This window comes from Solea senegalensis, linkage group LG4 (genome assembly GCF_019176455.1).
Source record: "Solea senegalensis isolate Sse05_10M linkage group LG4, IFAPA_SoseM_1, whole genome shotgun sequence".
Taxonomy (NCBI): domain Eukaryota; kingdom Metazoa; phylum Chordata; class Actinopteri; order Pleuronectiformes; family Soleidae; genus Solea; species Solea senegalensis.
This window is the reverse complement of record NC_058024.1, coordinates 23,165,350-23,191,863: the sequence shown is the minus strand read 5'-3', so window position 1 is coordinate 23,191,863 and position 26,514 is coordinate 23,165,350. Positions and strand designations below refer to the sequence as shown.

The 26,514-nt window shown below is 42.4% G+C and overlaps 1 protein-coding gene across 3 annotated transcripts in view; it reads left to right on the top strand.

Annotated features, from left to right (window-relative positions):
* The first annotated feature begins 1,616 nt into the window (after nt 1–1,616).
* sema3fa (sema domain, immunoglobulin domain (Ig), short basic domain, secreted, (semaphorin) 3Fa) overlaps nt 1,617–26,514 on the top strand; it is a 60,374-nt gene continuing 35,476 nt past the window's right edge. Inside the window, exons 1-2 of one of the 3 annotated variants that reach the window (XM_044022936.1) lie at nt 1,617–1,662; nt 17,461–17,615. In XM_044022936.1, the coding sequence (XP_043878871.1) occupies nt 17,504–17,615 (112 nt within the window). In that variant the 5' untranslated portion in view covers nt 1,617–1,662; nt 17,461–17,503. Of the gene's footprint in view, nt 1,663–15,149; nt 15,546–17,460; nt 17,616–26,514 lie in introns of those variants that run through there. The other 2 variants (XM_044022935.1, XM_044022937.1) reach the window with 2 other exon arrangements.

Below are 26,514 nucleotides of genomic sequence, written 5' to 3'. Positions count from 1 at the left end.
TTTGCTGCTTAAAAGGTGTTGTATGATGTATGTCATAGATAAAAATGTACAGTAATCTAAAAATATTTAATGTATGTGTATGTGACTATGTGAACAACATGACTCTTATGAGTTACAACTGCATTAGGGTCAAATTACAACAACAGATGATCAGAATATTATGATGAACACTTACCCACACGTTGATAAGGGGAGCTGGGAATGAGTTAATGTCAGTGAGTGACACACACACACACACACACACACACACACACACAGTCGTCTTTGATGGCATGACCAGACAGTCAAAGTGTCCTAAGGCATTTCCCCCTTTTTGCCATGTCAGCAGGGGATGAATCCACAGTGGGACACCCAGCCTCTTTGTAAATAGCCTGTTACCACAACAAATAGAGTTGTTTGTGCACAGAAGGCGAAACAAACAGAGGGTGGTCTCTGGTGGAGTGGGTGTGCGGGTATCTCCAATTCGGAGCGTGACAAGTTTAATGTGTGGGGCAGCCTTAATGTCATGCCTATAGGGGTCGGAGGTAAAAAGACACGGACGGCTAAGGGATTTCATGTGGGGAAGCAGGTTCAGAGTTCATCATGCTAGTTAGATGAGGGGGAAAGTGTCACGTGTTGCAAAAGTGTGGCAAAGGTTGGATTGAGACATCTGATACCAATACCGATATTACAAACTCGAGTATCTACCAATATCGATATTAGTCCGATCCAGTCATTTTAGACCATATGAACATATGAAGCTGTTCACATTTGTGCCGAGTCATTTCAGAGGCATAATTCTTCCAAATGTGTAACAAATATTGTTCTCCCAAAAAGACGAAGAAGAAATAAACAGCCCAAACGAGTCTGTGCAGAGTGATCTGTCTGATATCCAATCCAGTGATTTTGATTTACAATTTTTGATGGGCAGGAGGTACAGAGGAAATCATTGTTATCGTAGAACAACATGGCAACCATGGAAGAATGAGTCACCACAATGTCAGATCTACTGATACTTTAACCACTTTCTTTATTATCGTACTGTAACCATGGCAAAGGAGGTCCTTCACCCTTTCAACTCAAACCACAATCTTTTTTTTTTTTAACTAAGTTGGTTTGTTGAAGCCTTGTTAGATCATAAAATAGGTGCATTGTTTTCTTTTAATATAGTTTTGAAAGGCACAAACTATGTTGTTCTGTTAAAACTGGCTTAGGATCAGGTGTTACTGAGCCAGCTATCATTTATTTTGTTGTTTACACTTGTGCTTTTCCTTCTGTGCCTCGTCAAAAAGTCCCAGTCACAATATCGTATTAATATGGACACGTTTCAGAGCCATGCCCGCTCAGTAAGAAGCCTGTGCACAGTGTGCAGTCCTGCTGTGACACTCAGGCATCCCAGAGTGTATTACAGTGTACGTAGCCATGGTAACAGGACTCAGTTGGGATTGGAGGGAGCGATCAGGCATGCACAATCGACCCAAACGTCGCTACAGGTGAACGCGCCTCACTTCACACGGGGCCCTGACGCCCTGACATGTAGACGTTTCGGGATGTCGGGATGATGAGGGAGAGAGAAATCGGCTGAAAACATCAGTGTGTCAGCAAGCTGTCTCTCCACGGTGGCCTGTCAGACATGAGCGAGGTCTCCACTGCCTTCCACTCATGCAATGTGTTGCACCGCAGGTGAGTGTCAGGCTGGGATCTGCTGAAGGTTCATTAATATTAAAAAATGGAGCCAACACCAGCAGTCACTGAGTGCTACCAGCTGCACAAATGGTGAAAAAGGATCTGTGAAGAACAGCGAGAGCAATGAGGACAGTAAGAGGCTATGAAGTGTCAAGGAAATGATCCAATTACACAACAGCCAGAGGCACAAAGTGTCACACAGACGTCCCTTTGAGCTCTTTGAGAAAATGTGATTCCACTGTAAAATATACAGTTTGACTGCCATTGTACTGGAAGGTGAATCCACGTCCCTGTAGATTCTACTGTAAATGAGAGCTCTCCTCTCTTACCTGACGCTCTGCGTTAATGACAAGTGACACTGAAGATGTCGCTGATTTCCTACATGGCCCTGGCAGTCGCTTTGCATTAGCAGGGATGACAGATGATTAAGAATCGGGGGGGTAGAAAGTGGTATCTTGCTGAGTGACAGTCAAATGAGGGAAACAAACCTGTGAGAGGCAGGAGCCTGATTGCTTGATCACTCTCTCTCCATGGCCGCTGTGAATGCATGCAGGTTCCCAAGCTATTTTTAATGAGAAAAAGATGCAGATGCAGATAGTCCAGCTGAGTGGCTATTAGCGCTTGGAGAAAGAAAAATGCTCTCTGATTGAATGTGGCATTATGATGCTGTTACATTCAGTGCTTTACCTACAAGCTGTTATTATCTATGCAGCGAGGAAAAGGACACTTAACACCAGACATTGCCATTTATAGACTTGTAGCTGTTTTGCTGTTGTGCTTCCCCGTAGTGGTATGTGACGTTTTACCGCCACCATCTATTTAATCTGCACAGGTGATAGAGTCGACGTTTTAATTCCCCGATGATGTTTGCTCTTTTATTTTAGGATAACACGACAACAATGTTGGCTCAGTTATTCTCATCTATCGCCCTGAGGCTGAGAATGTCTTATGCAGTTACTTTCCACCAACGTAGATCTGTGCGAACGCAGTATTGACTGGAAACACAATGCTCAATTGAGTGCTGCTAATTTGTTGGTTTTCTAAAAGCACCCCATTATTTTTCTCTTTTTAACCGTAAAAACCTTATTATCCAAGCATTTGGATAATAAGGGGTTTCCACTGACACTCACACCCAAAACCTTTACTGCTGGTATTTCAGTCCAGAGGGAATAATTGAAAAGTGTCTGCTTAGGGTCTTTGTGCCTGAAGGAGAGCAGCATGTGGCATTTTTCCCCCTGCTGTTTTCAGGAAGGGATTAGTGCATTTATTGTGATGACTTCTGCATTGTGTTCAACCCCCAGACTCAGCATCTTAATCATCTCTTGTTGCAGAGAATGTGCACGGATCCTCAGGCATCGCGACAAAAACCCTCTCATTTGAGTTTAATCCATATCATACTAATAACCTCGACTAATCCATTTTCATGTTTTACACTAATTAAAATTCTTCGCCCAGGCTTTCAAGTCATTTTCGGTGAAAAACAACAAAGCCACTTAACATTTCCCATACGTATCCGCTTACATAACGTTGGGTAGGTATGTAAGTACCGGAGAGGTGAAGGTTCATGTCAGAGCCTAGTGACCCGGGTCCTCGGTGTCTCGGGAGGGAAGTCCAAGCATGGCGTTCCAGGTAGCTCATGTTGCAACGAAGTCTAGAAGTTATAATCGTTCAAAAAGAAAAACAGAAAAGAAAAGAAAGGCTTATACCACCTTTGGTGCTGAGAGCCACTGACCTCACAGCTGATGTGACGGAAACTTTGAGGCCTTTATTTCCCCCTCAGTAAGCCCTTAATGTCTGCAAACAGGTTTTCTGTTCGCACTATCCAACACACATTCGATGATTCTCATTTAAAATATGATATCAGTAACAGCCTGAAGTTGCCTCAGGCATAAATCCGCTGACATGTTTATGCTAGCACCAGGAGGTCCCTGCTTGAGTAACTCTGGTCTGGGACCATTAAACACATTACATTTCTGGATGTTTCTGAGGATTGTGTTTTACACACATATCAAACAAGTACAGGGCACAAAAGGGAGCCATTTATTCCCGTCAACCTCCGAAATTGTTAAAAATATGGGCGATATAATGTTGGTCAGATATGAAATCAAGAAGGAATAGTGTAGTGTTGGTATTAATATGTTAATTTGAACCAAATTGAGTTTGCATGTGTGCGTGGGTTTTCTCCGGGTTCTCCGGTTTCCTCCCACAGTCCAAAAACATGCAGATTTGGGGATTAGTCAGATTGGACACTCTGAATCTGGGGTCTCTCTAGGGTTTCTTCACAGAGCGAGTGCTTCTCGTGTTTTTTAACATTTATTCTCATAGCTCCTTTCAACCCAAAGAAACTGAATGAGCTTGAAGGGGGGATTGGATAAAAATGTAAGCAGGTTTATGTTCGATTATTGAAACCTTTGGCGAGCTACTTGGAAAGGGACTGGGAGCTCACAAGGTGCTTTTTGGAGATCCCTGCTCTAGCTGTGAGTGTGAGTGTGGATGGTTGTTTGTCCCTGTGTCCCTGTGATGGACTGGTGACCTGTCCAGGATGTACCCCATCTTTCGCCCTTTTTCAGCAGGGATTGACACCAGTGTTTGAAATAATCAAAATCTATAGGTTTTTTTTTTTGCATATTTTAACCACAAAATGACTAGAAACTTATGCTGCTATTGCCCATTTTTCCAGAATAGCTTTCAATATCTACACTTATTTACAGTTTACTTTATTAACTTTATTAACAATTTAAAATTAAGAAAATACACTAGTAGTTGTACATGAACACGAGATGTTGTGTTAAATTTGAACAGTATAAAACATCGTCTCAATGTCCAAAAAACATGCATCTTCTCAGCTTTCAGAAACCGTTGAAATTTTCCAATAGCACTAACTGTCGCATAATTACGGTAATGCAAAATGCACTTGTGCAAACATGTCGTCTACAATACACTCAATCTTAGTTAAAGGGTTAATGCAGAATTACTATAGACTGCCGTCAGTGTAAATCCCTCACATGAAAATGTTTGTGAATAAGAGTAAATCATTGTAAACACTCTGCACTGCAAGTGATAATTTGACAATTTGTGTTCCAAAGTGATAATTTGTCCATTATTTGTTTATTTATTTGCCAGTGCGAGTGCGCGCGTAACCGATGATGTCGTCTTAGCTGGCAACAGAAGGTGGAGATGACATCACCTCTTATAAATGTTTAACTACCTCTGGCCTCTATCAGCTCATAATACATGGAGCATGACACAGTGGTTGCTGGTCAAACTCCAGCTTGGATTAAATGTGGGATACTTCATACGGTACACATGCGAGAGTGGTCACAAATCGAAATGCTGAGGTGTGTTATTGAACGCCGACATCTCCTCGTGCCCATCCTCATCTCTGCAAATAGCCCGAATTATTTCTTATCCGTCGCCAAAATATCTCCTCAATTTTACCAGGCCCAGATTTAGATGTAATTCAAAAGGACTCTGCATTACGTCAGCCGGCATGTCAAAGATTGTTGGGAATCCTGATGTGCTTTGAGTGAAACTAGCATAGCCTTGACTAGCATGCTTGTCAGAGTGAGCCATCCATGGCCCCTGCGTGTCCTGGGCATCGTGCCACAGGTCTATTGCTGGAGACATGAACTCTTGGGAATGTTGGGATAAACAGCAGGTCACTGTATGATTACAGCCCGTGGCCCTTTTCCTTTAGGACGAGGAAAAATGAGAAAAGTAGCACGTTCAAATTGTTTGAATTAAGTTTATATGTATATGTTGCAGTCAATCACCATTTGCCTGAGATAAGTAAACTGTTTGACTTCCCAAAAACAAGAATTAGCTTTGCATAGAAGGCGAAACAAAGCTGGCTTATAATTAACCGTTAGTTCTCACACAGCACAAATCTGTGCCGCAGGTGCACCCATGGTTATTTGCTGTGGGAATAAGACACAACTCCTTATATGGACATCCTGGCAGGGGGGTGTTTATAGGTCACGCATTTTTAGTCGTGATATAAAGTAGTTATAACTGTGCAGAAGTCACAAAATAGAGCTTTTTTTTTCTTTTTCTGTTCATAAAAACGAGCCAAGTGAACTTTGACCTGTGACATATTTCCAAATTTCACAAATTCAATCTGATTTGAAACATTTTGGGTACTTTTTGCTCGGGTGTGTTTATATGGTCGGTGATTTTTTTTTTTTTTCATCAAATTGTCTAGGTTGTGCTAAACAAAAAAGGATATAAGTCACTCTATATTGCACATTCTTATAGCCTCTGTATATAGTGTATGTTTAAACATAGTAATGGAAACAAAAACAGCCAAAATGCTCTGTTCTAAGGGTTAACAAAGTCCATAAATATCACTTAAAAATTTAAAACCAACTTATTGATGCATTCTACCATTTTCTCTTCCATACAATAAATACATATAATAATATTAATAATATTATTACTACTAATAATGATAATATTAAAAATAATAGTAATAATACTAATAATGGTGGCCAAATAGCCCTTGCTCACAGAAAATGGTTAATACACTGTGAAGAGCCAAACTAATTTATTTTAATTTTTAATTAAAAACAGGTGATCTATTGTGGTAAACCCTAAAGAGAGGAATAAAAGCTAGTTACCAAGAAAACAAAAGCATATCGTTTTAACACAAATGTGTCTATTTGTTGTCGTTTAGTGCAGAGAGAATGTGACATTAGAGGTGACACCATACTCTCATATAGCAGGGAAAAAGAAAAGATTTGCCGCCGTCTTCCTCTTGACACAGCAGGTGGGGTTTTCTCCTTTGGATTCGAGGTGGATGTGCTCGTTTGTTTCACTGATTGGCAAGCCAGACATGAGAGGTCTAACGGAGGCTGCGGGGCACACACAAGAGTCTGCCTGGACCCACTTGGTATGCTGCCGGCTCTCAAGGGGCAGAGAGGAGGGACGGGGGCTTTGGTCGCCGCTAATCTAGTTGGCAGATGACTGACGTCTCCCTGTCCATCAAAGTGTGACCTGGGGCACCGTTTTAATGAGATCCATTCCACATGACGGGCGCCACCTCTCCTTGGGCTGTCTGTCTGATTGCCTGCTCTGCTCCAGTCCGTTTGCTACATGTGTTGCTGTTGTAGGTTCAGTGTGTGTGTCTATGTGTGAACGTGTGTGTTTAAATGTCCCACAAAGGAATTATGGTGAGGCCTCCAACAAAAAAAGTCAATGAACTTGTCAAACCCGCCCCGTCAGCCACTTGTGTCGGACTCGGGCCTCGGAGTTGGATGTTTTTTCAGCGACAGTTCATTTGAGTTGGAAAATGAACTCGTCAGCACAAAAAAGGCGCTGAATGGTTTAAAATGGCGTAAAGAAACAAGTCATTTCAATTTAAATAACTCCATTTATCACAACAACATACATGTTATTACTTCAACAACCAGAGAGCATTCACAAAGCGTGTATATAACTATACACGCTAGTAAGTGACTATATTGCAGTATTTGTGTGCTATTTTCAATCGTTTCATTCATTCTGCCGTGAATGCAGTCATTTTGCTGCTCGTCCTCACATTTTTAATGGGTTATGATGAATGTCGCAGAGGCACCAAGTATTTATTTAATAGCTCAAGCTGTCTGCTTCACTTTAGTGTCTGTGTGTGCACTTATACATAATATTTACTGTATGTGTGCAGGGTAGCATTCGTCATCCACCCAGAAGAAAAATCGCAGAAGCGTTGGTGCTTTGGCTCGACTGACTCGGTTTTGTATCGGGAACACATCTGGCAGGGAGTTTCTGCAACCTCTGCCACACATATTTTGAAAGATCCTTTAAAGGGCCGGGGAAAGAGAGGATGAATACTAAATAGAAACAAAAGCTCACAGGGGAGAGATGCGAAGGGAGTGTGGCTTCTCTAGTCTTGCACAATATTTGTTTGAGGAATAAATACACGACTTGAAAGCTGGCATCCGTGTGGTCTGAGGCGGCGGGCGAATCTGCGTCTGTCCAATTCATCACCGTGTGCAACAGCAGCATATCCGTCCGTACGAGCCAGAACCATAGATGTGTTGCTTCACCACCAACATTTTTAAAGCCAACGTGTGCTAATGATTCAGACATTTGTCTGAAGGTAATGTTGCGGGGAAAGCAGACGGTGATAAGACACAGGGACTTTGTTCTGGGATTGACGAGGGAGCCACCAACAGTTGTGACATCCTAAAACAACATTTCCATCGCTAATTCAATTGCAAACTAAGCCAGAGAGAGAAAGGCACAGTTCAGAATATGTGCTTGATGTGCCGTACGTTCTCCAGACGACTTCCTGTAGGACCTTTCAAAGCAAAACTTACTGCTCCTGGAAACTCAGCTGTCCACAAAGATTCTTTTTTTACAGAGCATTGTTCAACCTAAACCGATTCATCGTGTCACAGCGAGTTTCTTCTCATCGTTGCAAGACGCCGTATCTGTTTCAAATGAAATATGCTAAGCTTCGGTCATGAACGCTTTTATTTTTGCATAAACCATCTGTCGCTGCTTGGAGCTCTTCATCTGCGATACTTTAGAGCGCCGAGTCTGTATCAAGCTGGATTTCATTAACTTTAACTTAATTTAGGTGTGTTCTTTCAAAAGGTGTGTGTGTGTGTGTGTGGGGGTTGCAGTCTTAAGGGTAAGACTAGCCTGATACAACACAGAAGAAACATTAAGAGACGTGGAAGTGTTTTTTTTTTTTGCAGAAATGATCGGTAAACACAAATTAGCGTTTTGTTTGTTATTGTTATTTTTGGTCAACCTTTCACTTTCCTCATCTGTCTTTCATGAACACAGCACATGCAAATGCTCTCACACACACACACACACACACACACACACACACACACACACACACACACACACAACAGTTTGGTCTCCATCTCTCCTATGTCATTTAGAATTCTTGGGCCACCTGTTTCACAGCCTCATCACAGCGAGCGATGACAGGAGGATGAGATGTGTGCGTGTGTGTGTGTGTGTGTGTGTGTTTGAGGGTGGCAGTGGGGGGTGTAAGGGTGAAGGACAAGGGACACGGCATAGTCCAAAAGGAGGGGTAAATTCAAGGCAGGCATCGCAAATCTATCATCTAAATGCTTCATAATTTCAACTCGGCATGAGCCACACTTAGCGCGCAGTCTGTCGTGTTTAATACCTCAGACGCAGACTAATGTTCTTACAATGACGATGCTGATACAGATATGTTACTGTGTTCAATTTAATTTACTGTGCTTGCAAACACCATAACCATTGAGGGTGGTGTGAATGTGAGTAGCTGTGCATTTTTTTCTTAAATAAACATACAGGATGTAATAAAAGTTTGGGATCACTGGAGTTAATATAAATTATGTCGAGGTGTATATAAATGTCTCCATAAATTGTCCCCGTGTATGTGGTTCGAGAGAAAGGTCAAGGGATCACCAGAGTCAATCCATCCAATACTTTTCGAGATTTGTATCTCTGCACCGGAGTCACAGATCTGATATTTTGAGACCCTTAGACTCTCACAGAGCCATGCCAATATTTTTTCAATACAAATCAAAAGGGAAAAAGAGGAAGACGGAGGGGGAACAAGAGATGAAACGAAGAATGCACTTTTATAGCCTCTCCCAAAACTTGGAAAGAATACAAAGCAGGGAAAAAAAGAAGAAGAAGAAGCAAGAAACCCAAACAAAAAGAGGCCAGGTTATGACACAAACAACCCAACACCCATGTACTCATTTATCAGACCACATACTACAATAGACCCAAGTTCAGCTACAGCGTTTGTTGTGCAGCGTTGGAACAAAAAGCATAGTCATTTCCTCTGGCTGTCCTCGGTCTCTCCCTCTGGCCAGAGACCTGCGGTCGGTTGCAGATGAAGAATGACACTGACAGAGCAGACCCTCAGGAGGCCCGCGCCAAAAACACTGCATGGGAAAACTATTACAACACCCCCAAACCCACTCAACCAACCACAGGTAGTATCTCTGGAGCACCTTCAGCTCCAAAGTCATGCTAAATATAAAGCCATTGTTATTGTTTGCGGTATATTTTACTACAGCGACGACGCAAAAACACGGAGAGGACGGAAAGAGCCGATGTAACGTAATACACGCTCTCTCTCTCTCCTCCGCCGGGTACAGAATCCACCAGACAAGCAGGGGGACAGGATCAGACCTCATGGAGCCTGTTAGGAAACAGCTTTAATTCATACCAAGTCATCCCACCACAGCTGCCGTCCTCCTCCGTTCCCAGGCAGGAGACATGTGAGCCACATACAATGAGACAAACTTGTGTCATTTAAAAAAAAAAGAAAGGCAGCTGTCCCATTTTTAGCTCTGTAAAGCTCCAGCTGAGTCACAGTCAGCGTCAGTGACAAAAGATGGAGAGAGAGAAAACTATGAAGAGAAAAATGATAATCAGCCAAACACAGTGCGATCTGGGTGGGAGAAATGTTCTCGTAGAAAAAGGGGTGCCATTAATCTTTAGAGTGCGGCTCGAAAGGCTTGTCATGTGTGCGTAATTGAAGACAGGAGAAAGTATGCTAAACAGAATTTGCATTGAAACAAATTATTATTTGGCAAATTATGGATTTATCACAGTGAGCTCATTGTTTTAGCTCGAAAACCAATTGTGACCTAAAGGTAAAGTAAAACCAATAATGACACAACAATTTTCCCCTGTCAAGAATCTCAAAAAAAAGCAGCCAAAGTTTTCCGCGTCTCGTTCAAGTTTTTCGTCTCCGTTTGCCAGCGACGGAGGCAAAACTCTGTGAAGTGCGGCGTTATCTTTTTCCCATTTAAATGCTAATGAGCACGCCGCTGCCCTGCTCGTCGCCGCGCTGCAGAAACAGTGTGAATTTTTAATATCTTACCACACCAAAAAGGTAACAGCTTTCCCAGTGAGGTGTAGGGATGAGTACACGGTGCCTCATTAAATTATACACAAACGATGTGTCCCTCCAAGAGCACAGAGGGCCATTCTGTGTATGTGTGTGTGTCACCGCGTCATCTAGCCCTGTCTGTTTGTATGTGTGTGTGTGCAGATGTGCACAGCAGTGTGTGGCTGTGCACTTGTCTCTTCACCTCACCGGTAATGAACCGCCCGTTAATTGACTCCCATCATGTGGTGAAGCCACCGCACAGAGGCTAAGGTTTGTCACAACCTGTGAGTAATTACTTTCCTCCACTGCTGGAGTCGGCGACGGCAAAAATATCCATCGAGTGGAATGAAACTCGTATAACGTGACCCCAGCTCCGACACCGTATTCTCTGCGGGCCCCTGTTTCCATGAAAACCCACCAGTAAATGCTGCAAAATCATCCGTAGTTATCGCTTTGCGGCGGATAAATAAGCGCGAAATGGTTCTCGCGAAGACCCTTTCATTGTATACAAACATTCCAAGTCTAGCAAAAATGTGTGCGCAGTTGTGGGTCAGAAAACGTTAAAAACAGGTAAGTGAAGAGCACGTACGTCCACGGTCCTCCACTGAATAATTCTGAATATGTTCTTTCATTGCCGATTAAAGGCGACATAGACCGGAAGCTCCAATTAACGCTGCGTTTGTGTGTGTATCTGCGTCATTACCTCGTTTATGAAACCCTAAAGTTTCAGAACAAACAGTTCAGCCACTGCTGAGAAAAAAGGGTTTTATTGTTTTCCTGGGCTCTCCGAAGCAGATCGGCACTTCCGTATGTTGATGATGTCATCAGTATACCTCACCACCGTAGCGCCTCCTGGTATGGGCACTAGTCCGGGCACATCCGGTTGTGGACATTGAACCGCAGAAGAAGAAGAACTACTCTTGTTGTAGCTGCTGAGATGCAGAGCATCCACCGTGCCAGAGGGGGAGCTGTGTATCTGAGAGCTGGCCTATCTATTACGTCACTTCCAGGTGAGAAGCTCTAGTTGGCTGGCCAATCACAACACAGTCCATGTTCTGGGGGTGTGATTTTGGTCTGAAACAGCGCGGCTGACGAGAGCGTCAGTGAAGAGATATTTTGATCGGCTCGTCAGCGATTAGGAGGTTTTAACCATGAAAACAAGTTAATATATGTAAGTAGACCTCCATAACTAACATATATGTGTGATACAAGCATTCTATGTCACCTTTAAGGACCGCAAACTAAATAAATTAGTACTAGCCGATGGCAATAGCCTGCCTGACCCAGCTTCCATAAAATATTGATGATATTAGCAGGTGGTCAGATATCCACTTTTACGTTATAGATAAACCTAGCACGTACACCATGTTTACTTGTCAATGTGCTAGCCGGCTGGCAGCTAACTTGCTACGTCCAAGACCACAACATAACTTTAGGCAGCATAGGTTTCATATACACACGTGCATTGACACACACGTCTTATGTGTTGTACTGTTGTACAAGTTAATGGTACGAGTGTGTTTTCTGACCCCAAACAGCGCGCGCACTTTTCTGTGACCTAGCTCTCGAAAGGGTCTACACAGTGCTGCGTTCAGATCCTCCAGGAGAAATTTCACGCGTGTTTAAATAGATGCACTCGATCCCAAGTCAAACTCGTGTCGTGAAAAGTGGCAAGTTTAGCCCGGCTTGAGAAAGAGAAGTGATGTAATGTCTTGAGGAAAAGAGGACGAGAATCTTAAGAGAAAGATGAGTCGCATCTCCTGCCAGAAGATTTTTAGACCTGGCATCTCCACGACAGAACAAAAGGCCTTGATGGTAGCTTTTTTTTTTTTTTTTTTGCTGAATGTGCTGCCTCTGTGGTCTGGCACCCGGTGGTGATCTTTGGTTTCAACATTATCTTTCGCTCCTCAGATTGCTGCTTCGAGGAAAGCAAAGCCAAAGGAAAAGGGGAAAAAAAAAAAACTGGAAAGCATGAGGGACTTTTATGAAGGCGGGCACTCCTTAAAGCCAGGATTCAATAATTGCGCTCCTCTTGTCTCACGCAAGTGACAGATGGTGAGGCCACCAGAGGCACAAAGATGGGAATAATATTGTTGATTAAAAAGAAATATAGGAAACAACATGCAGCTGCTGGCTTTGAGACGTGGGGAGGGAAGACAGAAAGACAAGAGAACGGGAGAAAATAGAAACAGATCAGAGAAAGGAAGAATCGGTAATAATGACACAATTAATCCTGGCAGCTTCACATATTTCGATTGGATGTTGTTTAAACTGGAGGGACTTTAACATGGCGAGTCCTGTGTGTTCCAGATATTTATGAAAGTTGTTATTTATTTGGAGCTTCTACAGTCTGGTGCGCAGACCACCCTTCAAACACAAACACCCACCTGCATATGTTCAACTGTTTCTCTCTCTCTCTCTCCACGCTTGTTTCAGATTGACTGGAACACATCAGTGTCTTCATGTGTGTGAGGTAATAGTTTCTCACTGCTCTTTGTTGCCACCGAGGGTAATTTTTTGCACTTTAAATGACGAGCGCTGACGCAAATCTCTCCCTTTTTTTTCCCCCCTCTCTGCTGTTTTTTTGACACAATGACTACTGAATTATTTTTCTTACCAAGTCGTGTTTCAAAGGAGAGAAAACTCGTCTTTTGGTTCAGTGGCAATCAGAATAGGTTTAAAGAATATTGACTAAAGTGACGAAACCAGTGTGTAGAGCAGGATTTAGAGGATTCAAGAAGAGACGAAACACGTACAGTACATCGACGCCGTGCCTAAAGTGTGAAAGTCCGATTTTAATATTGTTTCCTGCAATCGTCCGGTCACTAAGACTGAATGGAATAATAAGCATGCACACGCTGGGCATCAGCTGCATTGTGTGTTGACTAGATAAGAAGCACTGTAAGCCAACATGATCAGGGGAGGGATCGAGTGAGATTAAAAGATTTAAGGCTCCATTTGCCCATGAATATCTGATGCCTGTCTGAGGCTCGAGCCTTTGATTCTCTCTCAGGCCACAGAGGTGTTGGAAGAGAATCTACCTCATCGACATCTGGCCACTTTTTTAACAGTTTCTGATGTGGACATACAGCCACTTTATAGTATAGTGACCAACAAATCAAGAATATTTCCTTCCTTTCATCTGAAAGTGCGTCTTTCTTCCCTTTTCTTTCAAAAGTACAGCATGTAACTCGCAGTTCATTCAAAAAGCAAACACTGTTTCATAATGTGAGCCTCCCCAATACCAGGAGAACAATTGTTTGGCTGGGTACAGACTCTGAGCACAACTTGATCCTGGCTCCAGTCAGTGAGTGGAAATCAGTAGCTGGCAGTCACATGGGAACCAAATTATTGTGAAATTACCTCAGTCCTTTTTCTTCTTCTTCTTTGAAAGAAAGGAGCCACAAAGAAAGAGCTTATCTTGTCATCCAAAAAGAATACTTGTCCCTGGATCTAACATCAGAGCTCATCTCTGTTGATCTTTAGTGTTGCAGCTTGGATGCAGGTTTGCACGATCGTGAACTTGTCATAGAGAATTATTGCCTCCTTCAGACAAAGTGAGGCCATACATCACATCCATCCATGTGTGGCGTGTTACAGTATGTGTGTGTTCTTGTGTCGCTGTGTGTGTGTCTTGCACATACATAGTGTATACATTAGTGTCACATCAGGTAGTTTTTATCCCAATCTGTTAAGATTCATGGAAATTCAAACTAGTTGCATGTTATTCCCACACTAAATATGATTAACCCTTAGTGCTCATGTGGCACGGCTCTGTGCCGCAGGTGCACCCATGGTAATTTGTGGGAATAATACACAACTTCTTATATAGCATTTTTGTCTCCTTATGTGTTGTTGAGTCAGAGTTATGATTAGTTGTATATCATATTTTTAGTAGTGATATAAAGTAGCAATAATTGTGCCAAAGTCACAAAATAGACGGGTTTTTCTTTAGTTTTTTTGTTCATAAAAACGAGCCATGTGAATGTTGAGCTGTGACGTATTACACAAAATCAATCTGATTTTAAACATTTTGAGTACTTTTGGCTCAGATGTGTTATAAAGTTGGTGAAAATTATATCTTTTTTTTTTTCTTCACCAGATTGCCTATAGGTTGTGCTGAAAAAAAGGATATAAAACTCTATATTGCACATTATTATAGCCTACGTTTAATCATAGTAATAGAAATAAAAGCAGCCAAAATGCTCTGTGTTCTCAGGGTTAAATAAAAACGTGAAATGATCTTTATTTACCTTATTGATAAATGCTAATGATATGAAAACTAATGTGATAATTCTCTTTTATTAAAATTTAGGCACAATTTTAATCATAAAAACTACACAAATCATATAAACTACATTGTTTCTTACACTCAAAATGGGAGATGTGCAATGTTAATGACAGCAGCTCAAGTCTAAGACTCTTTAAGATTTAAGAAGTGAAGCAGAAAATGTAGAATCACTCCTCCTCCTCCTCTGGATCCATCCCTTCCACCACTTTTACCTTCCTGAGATTTTGGGGCGGGACGCAGTGTCAGGATGCTGGAGGTATAATAATGGTTCCCTCCCCCCCGTGGGTGTGTCCAGTGCCGTGGAGACCTAAAGTCTATATCCACCTGCACGAGCCGCTTCCCTCATTAAACACACTTGAGCGTCGCTGCGCACTGCTGCGCCTTTCCCTGCGCCACTCGTCTCCAGGAGCAACTCTTCTTTTGTTATATATATATATTTATATATATATATATATGTATATATAAAACACCTCCTGCCTGGGAAACATAACAGAATCTGTTGATGCGATTTAGAGATCACACCAAGTTGAAGCGGCTGCGTCAAGTTGATTTAAATCCAAGCAAAAACAGAGAAAGAAGAAGCTTTGTTTGACTGTGGGATAATCGTGCAGGATCTGCGGCGGATAGTCTCCTGCGTGCGGACACACACGGGAGCTCAGAGGGATTTGGGGGTGGATGTTTTTTTAAATGTTCACCAGCTTTGTCACAATACTCACTGGACGCGGCCACGAGGTAGGTCACGTTGTCCAAGTGCTGCTTTGATCCACCGATGACAGCTGAAATTAATTATGTCTTAATGATGATGACGCTTTGAAGCCCCGTTTGAATAACAAGAGGAGTACATGCGCGTTAATGTTTGTGTGTTTTTTTAAAGTGCGTTTGAATGATGTTCTCCCGGAATATTTGCACGTTTTTCTTTTACTTAGAGAAACACACTTCTATTCGCCTGCATTGGGTTTGTCTTCTTTTGGCGCGTGGGAGTTATTCTCTCCTCCTAATTGTGTGCGTGTGTTGTCGTTTTTGTTACCTTCTCTAGTACAAACACCGAGGCTTTATTCTTCCGAAGCTCTGGTTAAAGTTACCATTGAAATGTGTATTGTGGTTGAAGGTTGTAGCCATTAACTGCTTGTGGTTAATGGTTAGGCATAAGGATTTTGGTCAGGCTGTCTAAATGAATGGAAGGAAGACACAGAACTGCTCGAACCCTGTCAAATCTAGTCCCCACAGAGACTGAAACCTGGTCCTAATGTGGCAGAACCTTATTCCAGAGGAACTGTGTTTAAGTTTATGGCTATGATTTGAAGTGTGGTTAGGTGAAGGTTAGGGTTAGGGTTAGTTTAGGCTGTCCAAATGATTGGAAGTCAATGTAGGGTCCTAACAAAAAAACCCTGTTAAATCTAGTTGTCACAGATACTAAAACCTGGTCTTAATGAGGCAGAACCTTATTCCAGAGGAACTGTTTTTTGGACGTCCGTTGATTTAACTAACCCATCATCCTTAACCTTAACCTTCACCCAACCACAATTCAAATACTGGCCCTAAACTTAAACAACAACTGCTCAAACCATGTCCAATCTAGTCTTCACTGAGACCGAAACCTGGTCCTAATATGGCAGAACCTGATTCCAGAGGAACTGGTTAAGTTTGGTTTTCAAATGAATGGAAGTCAATGCAGTGCAAAAGAACAATAGTTGTGCAAAGCTGCACTCTGTCTGTTGCATGTGATGCTGCATCTCCAAAAGTGTGCTGTTTCCACCCAGGTTTTCTGAGCAGCCTAACGTACGTTTCCCCTCCACTTCTGACCATTTAAAAATCAAAAGGACACCCATAAAAATAAACGACACGTGGTTCATGTTCACGTCCTCATAAGTCAGAGAGCAGTCAGTCTTTATTTTGGTTGACTGTCTGATGTTGCCTCCCGCCGTCGGGCGCTCAGTGTGGAACTCGATCTTAAGCCCTGGTCTGGCAGTTTGACCTCAGCCTCAGATCCACGTTTACATGTAGATCAGTGCCATTGCACGGATAATTACAGTGAGACACACCGCCGAAGTCGCTTTTTATTCTTTCCCCCGAAATGGTTTGGACACAGTCGTTTTCTGGCACGTTTGTGTTATTCAGCACGCTTGTGTCACGTCGTCCTCGGAGTGGTTTTGATGCACTTTGTGATTTATTTATTTTTTTAATCTGTGAGCAAACATCTCCGTGTGGTGAAATCCAAGCCTCGCTGTAAAACAGTAGTAAAATTCCTCAACTCTTGACCAGCTTCTTCAGCCGCTTTCACAAACATGCTCTGTGGTGAGGTGTGGGCAGTGGCGGTGGCTCCGTCTGTCTCTCCCAGCTGGAAGCAGACTCCGTCCATTCACATTATAGCAGAGGAGGAGAAGCTCTGGAGCAAGAATAACTGTGGATGTTTAGCAAAGGCATATTAAAGCCATGAGAGATTTTTTTTAAGAACACCCAGTAGCAAATGGTGAAGCTCATTTCTAACCCAACACTTTTATGGTTCAACCATAGTGACTAAACGCCTTGTTTCCTCATGAATTGTCCAAACAACATGTGGAATCTGTGTTTGAGCTTGTGCTGGTTGCTGGATTTTGTCTGTGCTCGTTGTCTGACACTCAACCCCCCCCCTCCCTCTGTCCCTCAGCTCCTGGACTCTCCGACTCCCTTGTTAAGAAGCAGAAGGGAAAATGTTGTGGGACAAACTGTGCTGGCTGCTGGCCCTTCTGGCCTTGTCGTCCGCATTGCTGTCTTCCTCTAATGAGCCCCTCTCTGCTCCGAGGATCTTCCTGTCCTTCAAAGGTAAGACGCTGCAAACATTGACGTACCACTACTACGACATGTTTTTTTTTGTGTGTTTCTGTGCTGCTTTTCACACTTGCTCCGTCTCGCTCAGTCACTTTAATGGGTAAACTATTGGCACCGTGTGAATTCAGGGAGGGCTCAGCGTTTCCTCCTTTTATCCCCTGACAGAGAGTTTAATTGTCTACTGAAGAGAAGGGCTGTCGGTGATTGTCGCGACTGTTTGGGGCCACAGAATATGTCTTCATTTAATCGCCCGGCTACTATTAGTTTTCCCAATCAGGCCTTTTGTGTGACCTCGTCTCCCTTCTGAAATCAAGTCAGATTTAACACTTGGCTGGGCACTGGCTCGGAGATCCAACGTGGTATGAATGTTTGCCAGTGCCACATGAGAACGCGTGTGTGTGTGTGGGTAAAAATAGGTCTTATAACTGCAGTTTTCATTGCTTTGTCAATCTATTGCTGGTCTCTCTTAAGTGTTATTGCATTTGAGACGGACTGTGAGGGACCTCTGTTGAGTTAGTCCAAAGTTTGTGTGACAGGCTTTTGGGAATCAAAGCTTTGATATTACATGATTTATCAATAATGTGGCATAAATAACACGTTTTATATGTCTGTCTGTGACATGAAAACACTGTCAGTGAAGGCTTGTGTCCTCTCTGTCTCACCTCCTCAGAGATTGTCCACTTCTCTCTCTCTCCCTCTTGAATTTCGTCCTTTCTCTCTCCGCCTCTAATCAAGGAAAATTTCACTCTCGACTGACTCCACATTTCCTTCGTAGAAAGTGGGTAATTTATTCTCTGTGCCCTTTTTTTTTAATTGAGTTCCTTTTTGTTTTTAATTAGTTTGTGATGTTACTTTATGCCTCGCAGAGCAACTTAAGATACCCAGAGTCTAGAAATGCACTTAAGCTGTGCGTCCTGTAATTGTGTTGGTTTTGCAGCGCACTGTTGGGAATAGCACAGTAATGTGCTCATATTAATTTTTGATGTGCCACTGTACTTAAACAAATAATTGGCTTTAGTTTCGTAACAGCGGCGTATAGTGCTGACATACATGTTTGGTTGATTTGTGTGCCTCCTGATAACTTAATCCTGATTATTTATTTCTTATAAACATTTTTGAAGTTTGATGATTAGCTATTTATTGTAGTCGGCCAACTGTTGCTGTGTCGTCGCGGTATCACTTTCTTCTCAAATATTTGCCCTCTGTCAAAGCGACAGACGTGGATAATACATAGACCTTCACATGTACAGTATTTATACAGAAAACACTACTGTCTTACATAATATACTGTGTATGGTGGAAGGCTTTATTTGAAATTGACCGTGCTGCTAATACTTGAAATTTTATTCCACATTCAGCTGAGTCTGATTTGTAGCGAGGTAATTTAATGTCCTACGCCCATTTCCCTGAAACCCCACATGCTTTAAAGCCTGAGCCAATGAGATCACATGTAACATCACTGCGACATACGAGGAGCTCAAATTTAAACTCTTTTGTAGTTACTTAAACTGAGTTATTCAGCATCTAAGTTAAAGAATACTCGCCTTAAAGGAACAATTATCCAATCAGTAAGCCTTTATCGCCGGCAGTTTGTTAAACTAAGGTTTACAAAGTAAACACAGTTGATCGTTTTTTTGTCTTTTTTGAAGTTGCCAAAGTAGCTACTGAGTGTGTTGGGGTAGGCTGAGTTATTAGCGCTGATAAGCACCGAGAGAGCAAACACAGAGCAGAACTAAAGGAATGTGCAGATATAGATCATCAACCCAAACTTCGAACGGGTTGAAAAATAGTTGCACAGACGCACACACTTAAAACCGCCAGTCATCAATGCAACTATCTCCTTTCTCTCTTTTTTTTTTTTTTTTGTTTAACTTGTTAGATGTCTTGATATTATTAAATTGTATTATTATATATTATTATAACAGCACAAGGTCACATTTTCTCTACTCATGTCGGCGTATTTATTTTTTTTACTCCATAAAGACGACACAAGGTGGCTTAAATCAGCTGTTGAGAAACTATATTTACTTTTAAACAAGGTCCATAATCGCGTGCTATTTTAGTGTGAAGGGCTTCGGGAGGTTGTGACCCCTCAAACAGAAGCCAGTCACACCGAGGTTAACTGCCCTCAGACGATGGGAGAACAGCACCATATTAACAAGTAATAGCTTGTTAGGCTAATCCTCGGGAACATTTGAAAGTGTTTAACTCTTGTTTTCCTTTGGCCAGAACACCTGGGTACAATGTTAATTTGTGGGAAGACGGCCTGCTCAGACAAGAGACAAAGGCGTGCAGGCCGTCCTGTAATTGGACTCGGCGTTTACAATCTTCCAACAGTCAAAATGTCCTTTATTCTCCTCATAATTAGGAGCTGCTACTGTGTTTGAACTTTCACTGCTCTTTCTACATGTCACTCTACAACAGTAGTTCCACAGATTATGTTCCATAGGTAGATAACACTTGAGGAGAGCTCTTCCACAAGTGTGTGACATGCCTCTATGTAGGTGGTCCTACTTTTTAACTCTCCCTGTGAGAATTTTAAGCATCCTTAAACTTCTGGTGAAATATCACAGCTCCCCTGTATTGTGAGAAGGATCTGGGAGAAATGTTTTATCTCCCCGTGCCTCACCCAGCCCTCGTACTTATTATTGTGACACTGGAGACTGAGTTAAGTGCCTCAGCAGAGCTGCGCTGCAATCAATGAGCTGCTGAAAGCGAATCCACAGCTAACCTGCCTGCTCGCACATGACCGCTGGCCACTCAGGATGCATGCATGGCTCTCGAGTCTGGCCAGTGAAGTCCAGACAAAGGGGAACCAAATGCTCTTATGTTAAAATGAGAATTATCGAAAGTCAGTTTGCATCTGCGAGACGTTTTAAATACACGACTGCTGACAGATTCGCGGGCGCCTCAACTTGTCTCCTTGAACAAGAAGGTGGACGATCACGTGCATTGTTCTCACAGCCCAGTATGCCTCCTGCTGCTCGGCAACAAAAAACGATGTCATTAAAAGAAAAAAAAAGACGGCATTCCATTGCTTTATTATTCCACGGTCCGTTATGTGAGTCATCAAATTGTAAATGTAGATCTGACGCGTGTGAGAAGTTGGTAGGATAATGAAACTTCTGTCTTTTTGTTTGCTGCAGTTAATCAGTCTGACACTGATATCACAGTCTCTTGCTTATCATACTCCTGAATTACGGAGCTTAAAATGCATTACTTTTACGTTAACGCTGACGCAAGTTATTTAAAATTAACATATTTTTTCCATCCATGCTTCCATTGAGTCAGAATAGATTATAAGGATTAGGATTGTACTTGAATTACGTGAACAGTAAAACTTTGTGTAATCTGGAGATAGCGGTGAAAGTGTACCCAGGAAAGGAATTGCATGCAGTCAGAACATGTGCTCTAAAATAAATGGTCATGTTATTTTGGGGTTTTTTGGGGTTTAGAAACATGCAAAAGTGCTGGTTCAAAAATCTTGTGGCTCTTGCTAAAGTCCATCGTGGAGCGTTTGAAACACTGTCACACAGCACTATCTAATCCACATTCTCTGTATCCCACCAGCTGTGCTTGTTTACTACTTTCCCAAAGAGAAAACCTCATTGATTTGTCAGGTCAACACTTTTGTCTCAGTCATACAAGCCTTTCAATTCTTCTAGGTGTTGAATTGTGTCTCTTGATATGTGAATAATAACTTAAAAACTAAAAACCTTTCCGCAATATTACCTCGAGAGAATATAGGAGCAGCATAATATGTGCTGTGGCTGTGGCACGCAAGCCTGCAGCAATTATTACATTACTTTGCTACTTTCCCTCCAGAGATGTTGCTGCTGGTGGATGAAGGGGAAGGAGGGAGGAGAGTAAAGAGCATCCCAGCAACCTCTGCTGCTCTGCAGGATACACGCTGTCAAACTATGATTATTCAGGAGAGAAAAACAGAAGGCGACAGCTTCGGTGCTAAATATAGTGGCCTTCCTGTTTGTTTCTTTCTCTCTTTACCTCCCTCTCCTTGTCGGCCTCGCCATCCTCCTCCTCCTCCTCCTCCCCTGCCTTTTACTCTTCACTCACACCCTCTCTTTTTTGCGTGTTGATAAGAGGTTGGCAATATGAGCTTAAAGAGAAGAGCACCCAGTATGCTCGTGTGCTGCCCACGACAGGGGCGTGCTGTTTTAGTGCACTCAAAAATAGGTGAAAGGGGGAGAGGAGGGGTCTCTGAAGTACCCAGACTTTTTTTTTTTTTTGGTGAGGAAGACACAAGCGTGTTGAAGTGTGTGTGGACTTTATGAATTTACCGACCTGCTGTGAGCACTGTAGGCTTGGAACAAAATAAAGCGTCTTTTATGTTCTTGTCTCCCTCTGATGTCGAATCATCGCTGCGAGTGAAATGCATCAGATTGAAAATAGTCTTCCCCTGATCTGAGCTGATGCCTGAGCACTCATTAACGTCGTAATGTGCCGCGGTGATACAAATGCACAACGCCCCAAATTAAATCGTAATCACTCCGCTATTTATAATTCAATTCCAATCTTAGATTAAGTTATTTTCACTGTGGAGAAGCAGATCTACTTATCCTGTCTTATAACAAGTGGTCGTCAGTGAGCTTCAGGTGACGGCTGTATGGGTTTTTTTAGGCTTTAGTAATGAATAAATACTGTAGTTTGACAACATGGTGATAGTTTTGTTCAGAATGAGAGCTTTTTTGTATCAAATGTGTGGTGAAAGAACAGGTGGACAGTTAAAGGAAAGTACCAACAGGCAATGTTTTTATAAAACAACACACTTTGTATTTTAAATCTCCCTCTGGGTTCAGTTAAAAAATATTTGCTTCTGTTTATTTTTATTTTTATGTGAACATGCTTCCCATGAACCTTTTTAGTTTTTCACAACTTTTTTATACTAATGTTCTAGATTCCCATTTAAAATCATTTGAACTTTGTTTCCAAGATATCTTAAGAAATAATATTTTCCATTAAGAAAGGTGCTTTTGTAACTGTAGAATCCAAATCTCGCCATTTTGTGTTTATTTGTTTGTGTATACTATATATGAATTCCTTTATTTATGTAGTGTGCATGTGTGTGTGTTTCTCCCACATGTCCAAAAAACACAGAGCTATGCCGAGGTTAATTCAACACTCTAAATTGCCTGTAAGTGTGAGTGATTGAGTGGTTCTTCGTCTCTGTGTGTTGGTCCTGTGATGGACTGGACGCTGGGATCGGCACCAGCAAGCAGTAGACGATGGATGGATCTATTTGTGAATAAACGTCATATTGTGGATACTTTGGTTTGTCTTTGTAACTGTAACACAGTATGCAGGAGAGTGGGGGAGCTGAAGGAGAAGGACATTATGCGTTAGAGGTGGCTTTTGTCAAATCTAAAGTGACAGAGAGCAGTAGGAGAGTCTTCTAAAATTGATGTCAAGCCCATGTTGTTATGTTTGTAAGTGTGTGTGTGTGTGAACTCACATACTATGACATTTGGTTTGGTTTCCATGGCAGCGTCTACCTGTCACTCCTCACAAACCAAATCTCGCTCAAATCATTTTCTCCACAGAGGAGAAGTGGGATGTAATCACAACACTGAGCTTATTTCCCCTGATGTTTACTGTCTCATCAGCTCGCAGGAAATCCTAAAGCAAAGACGCCCCGAGGCTTAGCGGGGCTTAGAAGAAGACAAATAAAAAACAATACAATTTTGCTAAAACAATAGATGTTTAAGGCCAGAGAGCGTATCGAGCGAGAGAGCGAGGCACGGGTCAGCTTTGTCTTCTTTGTGGAGACTCCTCACGACTGAACGTGCTCTCCAGATGTGGTGGAGGTGTGGGAGTCCTCGGGGCGGCGGGGGGTTGGCGGGGGTTTGCAGCCCAGACCGAATTAAGGAGACAGCAGGTCAAGGGCACCTCTCCACTTGTTTACCCAGACAGCTATCCTTCATTATCATTTGTCTGTCAGTGTTGGGATCTTGTTACTGCTGTGCCATTGACCCCCCGTCATGTGATGGCCATTTTCAAGCGTTGGGGTGGGAAACTGTTATGGACACATTCTGTACGGGGACACATAGTTGTGCTTCGGCTGATTCATCAAATGAAGAATTAAGAGAATTAATAATAAAAAAATGTTATGTAAGAACTTCCTATTCTTTAATAATTATATTCCCCCAATCAAAAGTATAAACTGGTTTATACTATACTATTTACTTTACTTTAATTAGAGTTTTATATCCGCAAAGGAAAGAGTTTTTTTTGGAGATTTCTGTCGTGAGAAGTCGAGGATGTATTTGGATTAACCATTATTTTCATAATCGATTAATCTTTCGATTATTATCATTAATTGAGTAATCGTTTGGTCTATAAAATGTCAGAAAACATTAAACGTTGTTCTCGAATGTGTTGTTTTGTCCACAAACCAAAATGATTCACTTTTAATAGTGATTTCTTTGCTATATGGAGCAAATGAATGAAGAAAATATTCACATTTAAGCTGAAACAATCAAATTTTCAGGTTCAAACTGATTATTCAATTAGTTGACGATTCATTTAGTAATCGAGTAACTGTTTCAGCTCTAGTTTGGATATAAAGCATTTGAAAAACAATGTCACTCTTCAGTGGCTCATCTCTAGAGTCTAATTAAAACTTTAAAGCAGTGTCTTTATATTAATTACTTAAATCAACAATAATTTTATTATCGATTGCCAAAATAATTGAGTCTAGGCAAAATTCTAAACATTCAGTTTCCACTTAAACGTATCAATATTACCTTAATGCAAATATTTTTGGTCTGTTTGACAAAAGTTTTTACTTTGGGTCTCAGGATGTGTGATTTTTATTTAATTTTTCCCCCTCCTTATACTTGGTGACACTCTGTAGACTAAACAGTGATTTCAGCCAATTAAAATAATCGATATCATGAAAATGATTGTTACAGCTCTACTTAAGAGGGAGGCACCACGGGGGGGGTTTAGGTGAAGACATGAGCTTTTACTGTGTGTCAGTAATAAGCGGTGCGACTGTTGACGGAAAGTCAGGCTGCAGATTTTATCATATCGTGTGCCTGAGGTGATTTTTCTGCAGCCCGGTTGCAGTGATGTTTTGTGTGTTTTAATCCTCCCCGTTGACGGAGAGTGACGCGTTGAACTCGTGGAGCTTGCGTCGTTCATCTCTGGAGGAGAGGAGGCAGATAAGGGAGTGTGAGAGTCGAAGTTATGGCTGTCGGGGAAAGATATAGGCAGTGTGGAGGGAAATGTGAAAGGGGGCAGCAGTGCAGACTGGGCTCTGAACGTGTAAATGGACTGCACGGCATCAGTGTCAGCCTTGCTGTCTCGGGCAGAGCGGGAAATAGATGGTGGGATTTGAGAATGGGGGGGAAAAAAAGCAGCGTGAGGAGTGTGGGCGCGCAAAAGTGTATAGTGGACAAATTGAGTGTCTGTTTCCCATTAGCCGTGTGTGAGTTTTGGTTGAGATGGTTTACCTCAGCTGGCGACTTATTCAGAGTTCCTCCACAGTTCATCACTATACCAGTGCCCCGGCTCTAACCTCACAAGGTTCAGTGTCGGAGTCAAAGAGACCGGCAGCCTTAATTCACACATGCATAATGTCATACCACTCATCTTAGTAGGAGTGTTTTAAAGTAATTTGGCTCAGGGGAACATTTGGACTTGAGCCCAAAGAGCTGCCTGACCCACACATCCTTTCACCGACGGTACAACATGATGTGAAGCTCATGCCAATATTGGTTAATTCTTTCCTGCTCTTGCAGTGTCGGTTTGGCGATGCTTTTTAGGAAGTGCCTGCTTTCCTGTCCTGAAGCGAGAGTTGTCTTTAGGCAAAGCTTGGGCAACCTCAGACATCCACAGCCTGAGGAAATTCTTCAGGTGTGTGACATTTTGTGGAGCCTCTCGTTATGTGTGTGTGTGTGTGTGTGTGTGTACATTGGATGAGGACCAAGAGGCTGTCTGTGTGATTATGGGAAAAACGAGGCTTGTGGTTGAGTCTGACCATGATCCTGTGGGAGGTTGTAGTAGTTGTGTCTCACTATTGGATTAAAAATGCAGGAATATTCTCCCTTTTTCCTCCTGCTCCTGTCAGAGCTGGATTTCATACAACTCTCCTACTTCCTCCATTTGCCTTATATACAGTATACGTTCTCTCTCTGCAGGACGCTTATTTTGTTAAAACTGATCCTTTGTCAGATGCTAACATCATTACCAAATCCACCTACCGATGTTTGAGATGTAAATGATAAATACCAAAGCCTTCCTTGGCTGATTAATCTTGATTCAATGGGATTTGTATTCCTTGTGTTCCATTATCTGCTGTGGCTTTAGGCAAGAGAAGCCCAAGTCTGAAGGTCAGACCTTTTTTGGAGTGAGATCACCATCATGTGTGGGCAGGAACCTCATCTCGTCCTGGAAAAGAAAGAAAGAAAAAATGAAGAGCTGAGTGCAGGAGGAGGAAAAGCAGAATGTGGTAGAACAAGAAGTTTCAAGGCCTTATTTTCTGTACTCATGCACCGATAATGTGCTGATTGTGGAGGGGCGGAGATGGCCTCTCATCCCCAATCATTGTGATGGTTGCATTGACGTGATGCCAAGATTTTCTCCATGCCTGCCCCCGCTCACGCCCCCTTGCCACCGAGCTTTGTTCGCCGGCCCTGTTCTCAGGAACCCTCTCTAGGTGTTGCTGATGGTATGTTTGGCAGTGTTGCCCGCGGTATCTGTGCCGTATGTGTGCGTCTGTGCGACCGCATACACATGTATGCATGAGAAACGGGAGCATGGGCCTCCTATGTTGCTGTTGTTGCTGTTGCTGTTGTTGTTGTTGGTGTTGACGCCTCACTCATCCCCATGAATGGACTGCTTGGTCTCAATAGAGGAGAGGCGTTTGTGTGGG